We start from the raw sequence: 16,778 nt of genomic DNA, 5'->3' as shown, positions 1-16,778 counted from the left end.
CTTACTGGTACATTCATGAAGCTGCTGAAAGCAAATGGAGATCAGCTTTGTTGTGTATGCAGAGCCTCATTGTCCCTGTGCCCTTGAGCTGGGAAATCGAGATCTCCAAGCCCCTAGCCCAGACACTGATGAGAAAGCACTAGATAGTGAGAACTTGGCCTTCTATAGGGAAGACTATCATTTTTTTCTAAGTTGGTTCATGAATCCGTTAGGGCTCTCTAGTTGCAAGTAACAGAAACCAACTGTCTCTTAACTAAAGAGGGCAAATGATTCATGGAAAGGCTTTGGGGTGCTTTATGTGGTGGAAGAAGTAACTGTAGAGTCATGTGTGGGAAAAGTAGCAAGCAGGCTGCTTCTGAGAGCTCCACAGGGGTGTGTGCTCTAGCCGATCCCAGCTGCTGTCACATTACTGGCAGCCAGTTAGCTTCTGTGCCCATGTGCTGGCAGAGTATTGGACATGTCAGCTGCATTCTCATCAGATTGTATCTCGTGGGGGAGGAGATGCTCCTCCAAATGGCTTTCTTCCCTGGATGGGGAGAGTGGGGGCTCCCTGGGGACAACCATAGTCAACAACTTGAGCAAATACCTACAGTTATAAGTTCCTAAATGTGGGTCACATAATGTTTCCACTTTTATCTCTGAAGGATAAATTTAGGTATAGCAGTTCATATGTAAGTGTATACTGTAACTGGTAACTTTATAGCATTGTGCACTGTTTGCCACGGTTTAAGATTAGAATGTTTCCATTATCCCAAAGATCCCTCTTAGCCATTTGTAATCAGTTCACATCCCAGGTCCCAGGCAACCACTCATCTATTTTCAGTCTCTTTAGATTTGCACCTAGGTTTTTATATGCTCCTGGTTGCTATAATTTCTGGGTATTGTAGAAACTCTGCTCCATGGGGGAGGGCAAGGAAGAAGCTTTTCCAGTGGTGCCCAATGTCTGTATCTTGCTGATCTCAATTACTACTGATGTCACCTCTAACCTTCTCTCCTGAGAACTGACATTTGGGAGAGCACAGATGCTAAATCTCGGTCATGGAATATTCTAGACCTCAGTTCTTCACCTGTACAATTAGGAAATTTACTTGACAAGATGATATCTGATGTTATTTCTATCACCAGTAATCAGCAATTGCGCTTTAATTTTTTCATGAAATCCTTTCTGGTGAAAATTACTTCTTGATTTTCTATACTATCATCAAATAGGATGGAAACAAAACATTAAAATTAAAAATGCATTCATCAGAATGAACACAATGAAAAAAGTGTAAAGCCACAAGTATGTGACATTTCTACTTCGGAAATGATTAAAGCGTAAAGCCACACCTACCAAGACCTTTGCGACAGCATGTATATGGAGCAAAGGAAGTTAGTTGGAAACTTCCCTGCTCTACCATGTGCTCTGTTGATTCACATATTTATTGAGTCCCATGGGATGGTAGGTGGGGGAGCCAGAATCCTGAGACACAGAAGGGCTCCTCCTCCCCAGGAGGCTTACAGGCTGCTTGGGGTAAGGCACCGTGCAAAGATAGAGGAAGTAAGGGGTACAGCGGGTGTGTGTGTGTGTGTGTGTGTGTGTGTGTGTGTGTGTGTGTGTGTGTCTCCCACAGCGGGGCCTCTATCATTGACAGCTGCCTTAGCCAACCTAACAGTTCAAGAACCACTCAGTTCGGGTTTTCAGGGCCACTGCTGGTGGGGGAGCATTCAGCAAGTTTGAAGGTCGAGATAGGGAAGATTGAAGTGTTAGCATTTCTAAGCAGATCTCTTATCTCCTGGGGCTCAACCTTTTTTGTTAACTGGAGCTTTGGTGGTGGTTGTTGTTGTTTGTTGTTTTTTCAGACAGTAGTTACAGCAAACTTGTGGAGACTGGCTTTTGGCACAGCAAGCAAATGGAGGGTGGTGTTTTTCTCTGATGGGGAGACATTCTTAAGTTTTGTAATTTATGGTGTCTTTAAATCGGGGATTTTGTTTACTTTTGTCCTAATGACACCTCTGAGATACTTTACTCTGCCTAGTGCTTTAATTTTGTGCTCATGCAGAGATAGTTTCCCAAAGGGTACCATTTAAAAAAATGTAGGTAATGTTTTACCTTCCTTTGCTAAAGTTACCTGTCGATTCTTGTAGGCCAGGATATGTGTTTGGAGGCATAGACTTGGGCTCTGGCGACAATTTTGGCTGTGTTTGTGTAGTCTGAGGTCTTTATTGCTTTTTTGCTAAGCATTATTCTAGACCATTGCTATTCAATAGACATAGAATGCAAGCCACACATATAATTTCATGTGTGCTTGCTAAAATTAATTTCAATGTTTATTTACTCCAGTAAGTCCAGAGTATCATGTCACTGTGTAGTCAAGGTAAACAATGTTGAGCTAATTCGTAGTTTCTGTTATTGGATTTTTCCAGCACTGGCCCAGCTCTGGGAGCCCCAGTAGCCCAGGACTCCCATCCAAGAGATGAGCAATGGTGCCATGGAGAGAGAGGAGGCTCATTACCAAGACAAATAAAGGGGTCCTGTGACCCCTAGTTTATCTTTAGGGGACTGATATGAACTTGAGGTTTAACTAGAAGACTGGTGTCAGGGACAAGAGGTCTGCATTAATTAAGCAGTCCTGGTCAGCACAAGGTCGGAGTGATCTGTGTCTCGGTTCCGGTTCTGGGGGTGACCCAAAGAACCGGTCTCCACAGCTTGGCAGAGAAGGCTGGGTTTCAGCAGGTGATAACTCCTGTACCATGCGATGGCTTTGCTACCACACACAGCTGTCCTCATCTGGGAAGGGGTGTGGTCTTCCCAGGGAGGCTTTGCTATTGCTGCAATCCAAGGTGACAACAGCTTTATGACAGTGACTCAAAGCCTTTAGATGCCTTTTCTGGTGTGTGGGGCAAGCCGTTGTAAAAGGTGGACAGTCAGAGACCTCAGCTCCTCTTATCTTCATCCTTGAGCATGGGGAAGAAATGAGACGGGTGAGGTGTTGTGGCTTTCTAGACGACACTCCCGAGTGCTTAGCAAGTCTATGTGGGGCGGTAAACAGGTGGCCCAGAGTAAAGGAGACAAAATGAAGGCAGATGCTAGCCTTCCATCCTGCTTTTAGTTTACCTTGTGGGCCCAAGTGAAGAACCATTTCTTTTCAACAGAAGCCATTGCGAGGTATGTGTTGTAGGGCCAGGAAGGTGGCTCCGTGGGTAAGGGCACTTGCTGCCAAGCCTGCCCATCTGTGATCCCTGTGCTCCACGTAGTGGAGGGAGAGAACCAACTCTTTCAGTTGTCCTCTGCCTGTCACATATGCCAGGGCACTGCCACAAACAAACAAACAAGCAAACAAACAAACAGCTTGTGAGAACTTTAGAGAAAGGTTTATTTTAGAAATATAGGGATTTTTGCCTGCAAATGTGGATGTGTACCCTGTGCAGGAAGTTCCCATGGAGGCCAGAAGAGGGCAGAGTTTCTTGCTGGGACTAGAGTTACAGCCGGTTGTGAGCCACCATGTGGATGCTGGGAGTCAAACTGGGATTCTCTAGAGGAGCAGCCAGTGCTCTCCACTGCTGGCCCATCTCGCCAGCAGTTAGACTTTTATGGCACATGTAGCCACTGGAACTGGTGCTATTACGTTGCAAAGAAAAATCCTAAACCTTTGAAAGCTTATGACTTGGGAGCTCTTAAAGTCATGCACAGCTTTCTTACCTTAAGAGAAACCTGATACATAAAAAAATTCTCTCGACAGGAAAGGTAAAGCAGGAAGTGATTATTCATGTCACAAAAGAATTAACCGCAGGTTCTTTTAAATAGCAAACTCCCTTAGTGCACTGAACAATATGACTCAATTTGCAGAAATGAGATTGGCACTTGACATTTTAGAGCTACCTTTGTTGGGCAGAAGCTATCAATATGAAATGTAAGCTGAGTGGTTGGATTATCAAGTCTGCAGTGAGCACCTACTGTATGCCCTGGGTGTTCACAGGGGCCATAGTAGAACAAACTACGGATGATTCACACCCAGAAAGCATTTGGAATCTCAACAGGAGGACTCACAAGCTACCACCATAGCACAGGATATACTTGGTGGCAGAGCCAGCGAGGCTAGAGAAGCTATGGAGGTGGTTTGGAGAGGGTCAGGGGCCATCTGAGGCTAGAAAGCAGGGAGGGTACATATAATTTCCTACGGTTAGAGAGAAGGTTAAATTCTGTTTGATCTGGGAAGAATTCTCTTTCAACTGGGAGGTTAGGAAAGTAGTAACTTAAGCAAGCAGTTAGGCAGTGTGTTGTGAAGAAGACTCGGCTGTTGTGCACTTATACTCTCCACATCCCCAGACCGGAAGGGCCAGCCTTACCAAACACAGTGGGGATTCCATAATGCAGGTCCTTTAAAGCACATGGAGAGAGAGAGTGAAGAAAAGCCAGGATGCAGCAGCTCTTCGCTTCTTAGTAGCCATCTTCTTGAAGCAGACTCTACTTGTTCTCTTTTAGCTTTGCCTTGCCAAAGTTCAGGTAGAGAGTCAGGAAATATGACCTGCTGTTTAGCAAGGAAGAAGCAAGGCTGTGATCCACACATCAGTCAGATCCCAAGTTCCTGAAAGTTCACAGGATCGAAGTTAACCAGGATACAGCTCCCTTTACCTCTTTAAAGCATGTCCTTCCTTTGTTCTCCCTCCTGCCTTCCTCCTGAATGCACACCTATATTTGGGTTCTCTCAATTTGTCCCCAACATTTTAATGTTTCCCATCAGAAAAATTGAGAGTTGTCCTTTCCTTGTCTGATGAGCTCTGTTTTGGGGAGCCTGAGTTCATGACCCGTGGTTTTGTTTGTTTTTCATGGTGCTGAGAGTTGAACTTAGGCCCTTAAGAGTGCTAGGCAAGCTGTATTTCCAGACCGTTTTTCTTTTTTCTTTCTTTCATTTAAATTTTTTTATTGTATGTATATGTGTGTTTGCACACATTCAGGTATGTGCACTGTGTGTGCATAGTGTCAGAAGAATATGAAACTAGAGTTAGAGATGGTTGTGAGCCGTCATGTGAGTGCAAGGAATTGAACCCGGGTCCTCTGGAAGAGCAGTGAGTGCTGTTAACCACTGAGCCATCTCTCTAGTTCCCTGGTTTATTTTCCAAAAAAGAAGAATGTTTGTGTAGTGGGTAGCCATCCCAGCATTGGTCTGCAAGTTCCAACTCCCACTGAGGCTTCGGTAATGGTCACGCCCACAAGGCGGGGCGGAGGAGGAAGCAGAAGACCCAGGATCTGGAGGAGGGCTCTCTCTTTGTTCTGGGATGCTGGACGCAGGAGGTAGACTGAGCAGAGTTCTCCAGAGAACACTGCCAGACTGCGCCATACCGCACCATACCTTTTCCAGACCCTACAACCTATCCCTTCATTTGTAAGTTACCCCACAAAATAAACCTCCCTTTTAACTACGTGGAGTGGCCTTAATAATTTCACCAATATGTTTGAATATCTAAAAATTTTGGCATGGATACATTTTAATGTGATGTCTTTGTTTTGAGAACATCAGAGTGTATGCACACACAGATGCTGTGAGATCATGGCTGATACAATCTTACCATATCTCAGTCATCATATATGTGGTTCATTGACCAAACTTAGATGACAGGTGACTGTATACTACTGTATGGGGAGCTCCAATTTCCTATTAAGGACAGTGAGTTTTGGGGAAACAAACAAATGAGTTTTGTATGGCCATAGACAGTTGTGGGGAAAAACAGCTATTTTCTTCAAGGGTCAAGTACTTAGTTTTGAAATGTTGTTAATCCCAGGATAGCCCAATATTTATAACTCTCTCATCAAGGGTAGATGTAAGCCCACATTCCAATTTCCTTGATACTCATGGGGAGTTGTTTGGTCATCTCCCTGTGAGATGTGATTGGCCTAAACTGCTGATCATCTCTAAACAGGGCTGTCCAAGAGCTCTGGCCAGGAGCCCAAGGGTGTCTCCACATTTTCTCTTTTACATGGCCTTGAGCTGAAGAGTCTATACCATGCAGATTGTTCAATCTACTTATCCATTTAGTGAGGGGACTTCAGTTAAAAGAGATGAGAATCATAGAGAGGCGTAGGCATCACAGAGCTGTGCGTGCGCTCCCTGCTACCGGAGCTAGTGTGTACTCTAGCAGAGCTTGCTGGCTTGTGTTCCTTGCCCAGCGCTCCTTGCTTCTACTGGCTGTTAGGCCCCTTAAGAGGCCTCTGACTGTCTGACAGAGAGCAGATGAAGATCCAGGGCCATTCTTTAAGTGGAACAGTAGGGAAGGTGGCACTTTCTCTTTTTAGAATTAATATGAACAGGTATTTGATCCAAGCATCACCGCAGCAGATCCCCGAGGTGGGTGTGTCTCCCACTGAGAAACATTGTCTCTGAAAAAGGGCTTACCTTCCTTGCTCAGCTTCAGGTTCCTTGGGAAGATGAGCATCAAACTATTTAATTGAGAAATGAGATAATTTAGGGTCTGGTACGTGAACAAAAGTTACTATGATCTTAGTTTCAATAGATCAATCTCTATTTAAAGTAGGCTTTTAAAAATGAATTGATATAAAGGTCTTCAAATGTTGTCCAGGCGAGATGAACTGTTGGGCCTCTTTCCTTAGCCCCTGAGTAGCTGGTACTATAGGAATGTGTGACTACGCCTAGCTGAAAGCTGCCTGTGATTTTTTTTGTTTGTGAGACAAGGTCTCACTAAGTTGAGCAGACTGGCCTTGAACTTGCTTTATATCCAAATAGGCATTGGATTTTACAATTCTGCCTCATCCTCTCAAGTAGCTGGTGTGATGGATTTGTGTCATTGGACCTAGCTGGTTTTTAAATTGATTGTTATGATAGCTCATTTTTTACTCATACCCTGTGTGTGTGTAGGTGTGTGTATGTGTATATGTGTGTATATGTGTGTGTATGTGTGTGTGTGTATGTATGTGTATATGTGTATGTATGTGTGTAGATGTAATTCTGAATGGTTTTATTAAATAAGAAACACAGAATGCTGGGCGGTGGTGGCACACGCCTTTAATCTCAGCACTCGGGAGGCAGAGCCAGGTGGATCTCTATGAGTTCGAGGCCAGCCTGGTCTATAGAACAAGATCCCAGGAAAGGCTCCAAAGCTACACAGAGAAACTGTATCTCGAAAAGCAAAAAAAAAGAAAGAGAAAAAAAAGAAAGAGAAAAAAAAGAAAAAAGAATCACAGAGCCAAATACAGAGTTAAAAGCCCCAGAGGTCAGAGAGCAGTAGCTAAGAGCTGAGACTTAAAATTGCCTTCTTATCACCCATTACTGCTACTGTTGTCCTTCCCCTGAGAAAAAGAGTTATTTCCTGTGTTCTGTCTTTTTATTGACTTTCTGTTCTGTCTTCTTATTGGTTGTAAACCCAATCACATGACCTCCTTGTCAATGCCTATCTATACAGACCCTCCAGGTCTCTATGGTTTGTATTGAGATTAAAGGCATGGTCTCCATGCTGGTGGTGTCCTTGAACACAGATATCTGCCCGCCATGTGATTGGGATTAAGGGTGTGTGCTACCACTACTTGACTTCTGCTAAAAGGCTTGTTATTAGCTCTGACCCCCAGGCAGTTTTATTTAATAACATACAAATAAAATCACATTTCCGCACAAATAAAATATCACCATGTGTGTGTGTACGTGTGTGTATGTATGTGTGTGATGTGCATGTACGCATACATTTATTTATTTTTGTGAGTTGAGCTGTGGAAGTGCCATAGTGCATGGGTGGAGGTCATGGTACACCCTTGGGTGTCTGTCCTCAGTTTCCACTTTGTTTTGAGACAGTGCCCAAACCAAGGTTATTACGATTTTCTCTCTTGCTTTCTTAGGTCCCTACACTAGGAAGTTAGAGTCTCCAAACAGAAATGACAAGGGAAAGGAGGTGCTGGCTACCCTGATTTGATAAGTGCAGGCTCTGTGCATGAGTAGTGATATCACATTGTGCCCCAGTAATCTGTATGGCTATTACACAGTAATAAAAGCTTACAAGCAAACTCCAAAGAAAAAGCTGCAGTTTGAGTCTCCACATTTATGTTTGCACATCCAACTCATTTAACTTTTCCCTTATTTTATCGTAACTCTTAGTTGCTTATGTTCCACTTGGAGTTTCGTGTAATTTTTACCTTTTCTTTCTTTCTTTCTTTTTTTTTTTTTTTTTTTTGGTTTTTCAAGACAGGGTTTCTCTGTGTAGTTTTGCGCCTTTCCTGGATCTCGCTCTGTAGACCAGGCTGGCCTCGAACTCACAAAGATCCACCTGGCTCTGCCTCCCGAGTGCTGGGATTAAAGGCGTGTGTCACCACCGCCCGGCTAATTTTCACCATCTTTGTAGTCATTCATTTATATGAAGTTGCAAATGGAAAAGGGACAAGTTTTGATGTTGGTTGATATTGAGGTACACAAAGAAGATCCCAGAGTCTACAGAAATCTTGTAACTGCTCTATGTGTAAGTTAACCAATCTCTGGTTAGCTAGTGCCACACAAAAGAGCTTCCTCTTATGTTGCCTTTGCCTGTATCAAGTTGGGTGGATAGTTTCTCTGCCACTGAAAAGATAGTGTAACGTGATACAATTGCCTGTGAGTTCATTTATTGGGCAACAGTGATTCTGATGTGGGCAACTTGAGATATATCAGTTGCACCAATGGAGCCCTCTGTTCCACGTATCTTTATTTACATATGTTGTCACGAGTGATAGCTGTCATTTCTGCAGCATGGGAATTATAGCCCATATTTTGTGCAGCTCAGGTCCAAGGGCATTAACATTGCACGGTTAGTTAGCAGTGGCCAGGTGAAGAGAAGCCCAAGGACTCGATATCACTTGTTTGTGGTCTTTGGTCTATGCATTTGGAGAAATGATGCCACATACCCTCTGGGTTGGGTAAGTGTTGTTAGGCCACTGTCACTGTGTGGTTTCCCTTCTGATGCCCCTGCTGGCCCTCACACAGAATTGTAGGCCACCCTGCCTGTGTCTGACCACGACCAGGACTTCGTGGTTTCTGTGCTATATAGACTTCAGGTTAACCAAAATCATGTTGCCTGTTATTTTAACTATTTCTCGGGGGAAGTCCCTTTAATCTGACTTTATTGGTCTTGCAGGGATCCTAGAGCTCAGCCTTCTACAACAGCTGACTCTAAGTTGCTCTTTTGGTTTCTTTCCCTTCCAGTGGAGGCCATAGTGGAGTTTGATTACCAGGCCCAGCACGATGATGAGCTGACGATCAGCGTGGGTGAAGTCATCACCAACATCAGGAAGGAGGATGGAGGCTGGTGGGAGGGGCAGATCAACGGCAGGAGAGGTTTGTTCCCTGACAACTTTGTAAGAGTGAGTACAAAGCCAAACCCTTTTTCCTGTTTCCTGTGTGGGCTTTGCGGACCAAAAGGCTGTGGGGTGGGTGGGTGGAGGGTGATGATAAACTGCATGGGGCTCTTAGGGGTGTCACTGGCAACTGGATCTCCTGGGTGATGGCAAGGAGAGCTTGTATAATTTTGCTCCGTGGATGTAGGATATCACCAGTTTTAAAATGTCATTTTAAAACCCAGAGTTTACATTCCCACAGTGGTGTATCGCTTTTCTGAAAACACTGAGAAAATATGAAAGTCTGTGAAATTGTTTGATCTATATATTTCTTCATTTGCTTTAAGAGTTTGAAAGGATTATTCCCTTTTTCATCCCGTGCAAAATGGAATTTGAAACTCAGTTTTGGCCCTTTGCGTCAGGACCCTCCAGATGAAATGCAGAATCTAAATGGCGCTCTTTTCTGCTTTCTCCCCATAGATATACCTTTGTGATAGGAGCAGCCTCGTTTGCCTTCCCGCTCCATGTCTCTGGAGCAGTGAATAAGACCCATTTCATCAGGAACATTTTAAAACCTGTGCCCTTTGTCAAACTCATTTAGGGCTTAACTAGATAACCTTTTTTCTTTCCTGTTAATAAATGATGTGTCTTGACCATTGTAAACAGCAGTGCGAATGTTGGGGTTAGGAAGAGGTTGCCTGGAGACCCAGTACCATAACTTCCCATCCCATGCTGGATAAGAGCAGCTTCTGTAGAATCCCAGGCCTGTAGCTGAATTCTCGGTGGTGCCAGACCGGATTCAGGATAGAACTTGGCTGTATAGAACAGGTTCTTTGAGAAAACCTGTACCCAGAGAATCGTGGGTCCCCCTCAAAGGAACTTCAAGGGCGGGGTGGGAAGGCTTTATGACAGGGAGTGTTGGAGAAAACCATGTGAATAGTTGCACAATTCCAGTGCTCAGGCCTCCACCTCTACCCTGTGGGAATCTAAAAGGAATGGGACTCTAAAGTCAGTTTTTCTTTGGGGTCTTGCCTCCAAACAATCCTGCCAACCTCTCCTTTTCATTGTCTTTTGGTGTTCAGAAAGCTGGGGAAATGGGGCAGAGTTCGGCTGCAAATATGCTGATAAACATTGCTTTGCTTTCTGCGGTAGGAATGTTGAGATCATGCTGGAATCAAAGGGCTTCCTCCCATTCTTAGGATAGAAAAGCACAACTTCTGGGCTAGCATTGATCGATTCTGCTGATATGTATATGAGAGGTAATTCTTGTGCCTTACCAAACAAAACTGCCCACTTTGGAAAAGGACTATCTTGAAGTTAGGCCAGAGTTGAATGTGAAAGGAGAGGTTTCCCAAAGGAGGGGCAGTGGTGGGGGTGAAGGTGAAGGAGGGAGCCAGGGAAGTGGGTGTGGCAAAGAGAGTAGAGGACCCTGGGAAGTACGGCCGGCCGAGCCTTGGGAAAGGGAGGAGAGTGAGAAAGAGGAGGAGCATGGGAAGAAGAGACTCTAGTATGAGCTTCAAGTGTAGAGGACAAGCTCTGTTCTGGAAGTTTTGAATGTATCTCATTGGCTTAGTGCCCTCTCCCTTCAAACCGCAGATTCAAAGAACTGAATGGGAAGACACTGAGTAAACCTGTAGAATTGGTTTTGGGCTCACTCTTCGTATGCTGTGAGGGGTTGTGGAAGGCAGATGGGAAACAGGGCAGCAATTATCCAGAGTCTCCTCTCTTTGGCAGTGCTGCTGGCCTGGAGAACAGAAGGTGCTTTCCCTGTGAGGGAAGGGTTGTATGGGCCTTTGTGCCAGGGCATCTTTCATTGCCTGGCCTTGCTGCCTTGGATTAGACTTGGGAATCCTTAGCTGCAGACCCCTATCTGTGATGGGTTCTGGCTCCAGGATGTGCTAGGGTAAGACAGCAGGGAAGGGGAACACAGAGATCTGGTGCTCCTCCTACCTGTGGGGTGGCCCTGGGCTGCCTGTGTCTGTTACCAGAGAAGTGGCTGCTCCTATTCAGTTCTCTCCTTTATGCCTTCTGGGGGCTTCGTCTTTAGCCCTTTGCTACTGTGTTAAGGTTTTTCGATATTTCCTGTTTGAAAAAAAATCTCTTTATTAATCTGGCCCCAGGTTGATCTGAGCCTGCTGTTTTCTTTTGCAAGCCCAACTACCTCGTTGTCTGTTCTTAGGTTTAAATGGCACAGTACTGGCAATCATTGAGCACAGTGGCAGCCGTCTAGTAAGTGTGCCTTTGGCCCTGTTACCCTGTAAAGGAATGACCCTCTCCCCTTGTTTTTCCTAATCAGTTGTCCCCTCACCTAGGCTTGAGCTCTTGTTCAGTGAGAGGAAGTTACATTCTTGGGAGTTACATTTCCATGGTGGAAAAAGTAGAAATATCTGGGGGCGACGCTGCTTGTGGCTGTCACAATCTAGAGAAACTTCGATTCTTTCAGATGGCTGAGTGTGTTTTCAAGTCTTCACCCTTAGGCTTCTTATTGAAAACTCAGTAGGTGGATACAAGGGAGTTTAACAACAATCAAGGCTCCCACAGCGAATTTTAAAAAGAAAATGTGTTTTTAAGCAATAACAATCATATTGGCATACATCTGCCAGTTTTGAGTTTATCATGTAGCTTAAGAATTAATTTGTCTTGGATTGAATTAAGTCATCTTGCGGAGTCCCATCATTTATTTGTGTGCCTCTGTTGATGCTGTGAGATAACTGCAGGAAGTCTTTTCTCAGTTCACTTATCAAATCCCTATTAGAGCGGTCTTTGCCCAAGTGGTGCATTCAGTGACCACCTTGGGCTCTGTGTGTTCAGTCTCGCAAACAAGACTCTGCCACCCTCTTGGTGTTGTGTATACGCACTTGTCCCATTATTAAGAACAGGCCTGTCCTTTGCCAGCTCTGGGCTTTTTAGTTTGTCCCAGTCTTTTTTAGTTGGTTTTATTCATTTACATTAAATATGTCAGAAGAATCTTTTCAAATCCTTCTTCTCCTTCCCTCCATCCTTCTTTCTCCACTTTTTCTTTTTACAATCTCTCTCTCTCTCTCTCTCTCTCTCTCTCTCTCTCTCTCTCTCTCTCTCTCTCTCTCTCTGTTTTGTTTTTTGAGACAGGGTTTCTCTGTGTAGTTTTGGTGCTTGTCCTGGATCTTGTTCTGTAAACCAGGCTGGCCTTGAACTCACAGAGATCCTGCCTGGCTCTGCCTCCTGAGTGCTGGGATTAAAGGCGTTCGTCACCACCACCTGGCCATAATCTCTCTTTTTTATTGTTTGAGAATTGCGTACAAGATATGATGTTTGGATAAAATAAAATAAAATAAAATTCACCCTCCCATTCCCTCCCCTATGTCTCCTCCCAACTTCAAATGTTCTCTCTTTCTCTCTGGTTTTTTGAGACAAGGTTTCATTGTGTAGCCTTCTCTGTTCCAGAACTTCTGTAGACCAGGCTAGCCTTCAACTCACAGAGATCTGCCTGCTTCTACCTCCACCTTCCAAGTGCTAGGATAAAAGATGTGCACCACCACTGCCAGGCTGTTTTTGTTAAAATCATGGAGTCCATTTACTACTGCCTACATGAACCTCAGGACCAAATCCCTGAAGAAAACCTCTTTCTCCCTCAGCAGCCATCACTGGCTAGTAGCGTAAATAGGAGTGGGAGTTAATGAGTCCCCCCCCCATCTATGCTGGTATTCAGATTTCCTTCATCTTGTACATTCAGTCATGGCTGCTTTGAGTGCATGTGTATAATGGTGTTGTCATGTCTGGCAAATACTGATGTGGTGCAGGTGTCCAATACCACTGGCTCTTCAAGTCTCTCTGCCGCTCTTCTGTAATGATCCCTAAGCCTTGCGAGTAGGGAATGTGAGAAGAGATGTCCCACTGAGGGTGGAGCACTCTAGTCTCTCATCCTCTACACGTTGATTACTTGTGGGTTTCTGTGTCAGTCGCCGTGCACTGCTTTAGAATATGTTTTTCTTTATCTTGTCTCTCTTCAAAAAATTTTAATTCATTTGAAAGATAAAATTTACATAGACCAAAATGCATAAATCACTAGCATGAGTTATGACTTTTGCTTTTACATAAGAATGTACCTCTACAGCCACCATCTATAGCAATACTGTTTCTGCCATCTCCCACCCCACAAAGTTCTCTTTGCTTTTTCCTGGACATTCCCCACTTCCAAGTTGTCAGGTTTATTGTGGTGGATTAGTGTTGCCATCCCTGAGTTGGTCATGTAAGTAGAGCTGTAAGAACACTTGTAGTTTACATGTCTTCTTTTGTGTCACAAAACTGTTGCATGTATCAGCACTTTATTCTTGCCACGTAGTATTGCACAGAAGTTGACTGTATCATAACTTACTGATCCATTTTTTGTTGTTGATGTTGATGGCTATTTGGGTTGTTTCATTTGGGGATTTTTGTGACCTTCTTGTGTGTCTTCTATGGACACAAGTACTCACTTTGTATGTATATAATGTACTTGTAGGAGTGGAAATGCCACCCTTGATTTCAACCAGTAGGGTATTTTCTGTTTAAAGAAAGCCAGCACAACCAGGAGTTGATGGTGCATGCCTTTAATCCAAGTACTTGGGACATAGAGACTGGCGAATCTCTGTGAATTCGAGGCTAGCCTGGTCTACAGAGTGAGTTCCGGGACAGTCAGGGCTACATAAGGGAGGGGGTGATTCATGTACTTTGAGCCTCTTGTCTGCTACATCCAATGCCCAGTGAATAAATCACCCCAAATCTTGGTGAGTCTGACTGATAAAGAGACCTGAAGCACAGAGCTCAGTCTCTTGGAGCTGATTTGATTGGTGGGGCCAGGAACTATCAAAGACTAATCCTTATATTATTAAAAACATGCACATAGAGAACATGTATCTAAGCTTTATTGGACTCACTTAATGAGGAAACCAGTGGAATAACAAAACTTGATTTACTGAGGATATGAGGAACTGATTAAAAAGTCAGTGGAATATTCAAATAAGATTGTAAAGTGAGATTGAAAATTGGCTCATGTCTTAGAGGGCAATAAAATTCTAACCTTTGGAGTGATCATCTCTACCAGAGGAGGAAAGAAAAAGCTGTGGACCATCCTGTGTTTTCTATGAGTTATTCTCTGACTTTTGTAGAGCTATAAAATGTCCTAATAAAGAATTAGTCCAATTTTTATTTCCAGAGAGGCAGATGGCTCTCCTGGGGTCTCTCTTAAGAAAATGCATTAACACAATACTATAAGGTCCTATGATCATGACCATGGGCATTTTTTTTTTGTTTTATTTTGTTTTGTTTTGGCCTAATTTCCAGGTTTGTGTATTGTTTTCTTGAATTGACCATGAAAGACCATAGTATGGTGTGTAATATCAGGAAAAAAAAAACAGGGTGAATCATAGTTATTTAATAGAGAAATCTATATCCTTTCTGAGACCTCAAACTACCAAATAAAACAGAGGGCAACTGCTATTACAGGCAGATGTGGGCTCTTTCTTTGGATTTAATTACCAATATCATCCTTTAAAAACCTTACTCTGAGATGCACACAACATTGTGCTTTGATCATGTCTGGAGTCTTTTGATATAGACTCCCAGGTAACATATGGCAAAGTGAAGCAGGCCTGAGGCCTGAGACATTTTGTAATTCACAAGCAGAAAGCAGGAAGCTGCGGTAGGGGTTAAAAGAATATGGTTGTTGATCTTGCAATGCATCTGATACTGTCTTTGAGGAAGTGAGTGGTTTTCTTGGCCTGGCTCTGTGAGCCTTCCATGGAAGTAGCTGTACATGCCGCCTGCTCTGCTGTTGAAAGCTGAAGTGTGCTCACTTGAAGTTTGTAGTCTATGTCTGCTAAGTATACCAGTTTTTAGCTCGATTTCCCATCTCCTTAGTTCTCCCTTGCTGGGTGTTTGAAATCTGTCTTTGGCATATTCAGAACCATCTTTTTTGTATTTGTATAAAGATTGGCCAATGCAGTCCCTAAATGAGGCAAAAAGCCAATATTCTACATATTTGTGTCACTTTGAGAGAAACCTCAGAGTGTTTCTGCTGTTCTTGATTTAGGAAAGAAGCAGGAATCTACTTCAACAGTGGCATGAAGTAGACATTTCCACATTGCTCTTTTATACTGAGCATTATTCTTGGATTTCCCTTTACAAAATTTTTTTCTTTTCTTTGTACTTCCAACCCAAAGGCTATTTATTTTGTGATTTATAGCAATGGTTATTTTCAAGATCCCTGTTGCTTTTCAAAAAGTAGCAGGGGATTCTGCGGGGTGCATTTCATTATGGGCAGAGCCTCTTCTTTCTTTTTATCTTCAGTACTGAGGATGGAATCCAGTCTCACCCAGGCCAGGCAAACACTCTACCATTGGGCTCAAGAACCAGCCCTGCAAATGTCTCTTTTTGCTCACATTTCACGGTGAAATGCCTGGGTACATGAGGGGCTGCTGAACTCTTGGAGTAGACATTTATTGGGTGTCTGCTAGAGAGGATTCTAGCTAGTGGTTAGAGACCAAAGGATATGAGCATAATGGAGAGACATTGAGCAGAGTGCCATATTGTCACAAATAGAACTTCTCCCACAGGGAAAATGTACAGTACCTGTGCCATAGCTTTGGAGAGCATGTTAGACATTATTCTGCAAAGATGATTGACAGAGGTGTTTCTGGTTACAGTGTCACTTGAGAAGTTTCTGAGTTTACTCATTAAGCAACTATTTGAACATGCTAGATGAACCCTTTTTAGGCCCCACTTGCTAGCTTACTTTGTGGAATCATAATGGCTGCATTCTACTCAAGGCTTACTGGCTGCCTAGCATCACATACATAATCTGAGTGCAATAGTCATAATGTATTGGGCACTTACTGTTTGCCAGGCAGGATAGAGGCTGAACCCTTCATGTGCATTATTTCATGATTTCATGAAATTGTACCATCCTCTGACATAGGTACTGCTTTGATTTCAGGAAAAAAAATGCCCAGAAAAGGCAACAAGGTGTGTCAACAGTAAGGGACTTACCACAGCCACAGGAACTGGTAGGGAACAGGGAGAACTCTGGAATCCAGACAGCTGGCTCAAGAACCTGAACCTCCAATCTGATAGCATTGTCTAGATGGCTGATGTTATTCCTCTTGATGTCTTTACCACCTGCTGCGTTATGCTTCCTCCAGATGTCTTACCAAAAGGAATCAAATCAGATATCAAACTTAAAAAAAAAAAAAAAAAAAAACCAGCCTTGGCCTTGTGTATTGGTGCACACTTTTAATCCCAGCACTCAAGAAGCAGAGGCTGGTGCGTCTGTGAGTTCGAGGCTAGCCTGGTCTACATAGTGAGTTCCAGGACAGCCAGAACTACATAGTGAGACCCTGTCTCAAGACAAGCAACAACAGTAACTAGGCAGCTTTTATCTACTCATGCGCTTGCACTATTTTTCCTACAAATTCCAAAGTAAGGCAATTAGGGAAAACATTTCATTTTTACTAATTAGTATGCTAGCGTGCCA

The 16,778-nt window shown here is 43.6% G+C and overlaps 1 protein-coding gene across 6 annotated transcripts in view; it reads left to right on the top strand.

Moving 5' to 3' along the window:
* The window catches only part of Sh3kbp1 (SH3 domain containing kinase binding protein 1), a 333,950-nt gene that overhangs the window by 40,480 nt on the left and 276,692 nt on the right, over window positions 1–16,778 (top strand). For all 6 annotated transcript variants that reach the window (XM_036174398.1, XM_036174396.1, XM_036174397.1 and 3 more), the window contains exon 2: window positions 9,159–9,316. In XM_036174398.1, coding sequence (XP_036030291.1) covers window positions 9,159–9,316 — 158 coding nt within the window. The remainder of the gene's footprint in view (window positions 1–9,158; window positions 9,317–16,778) is intronic.

Source organism: Onychomys torridus, chromosome X (genome assembly GCF_903995425.1).
Source record: "Onychomys torridus chromosome X, mOncTor1.1, whole genome shotgun sequence".
NCBI classification, from domain to species: domain Eukaryota; kingdom Metazoa; phylum Chordata; class Mammalia; order Rodentia; family Cricetidae; genus Onychomys; species Onychomys torridus.
The sequence above is the reverse complement of the archived record's forward strand: the minus strand, read 5'-3'. Positions and strand labels throughout refer to the sequence as shown.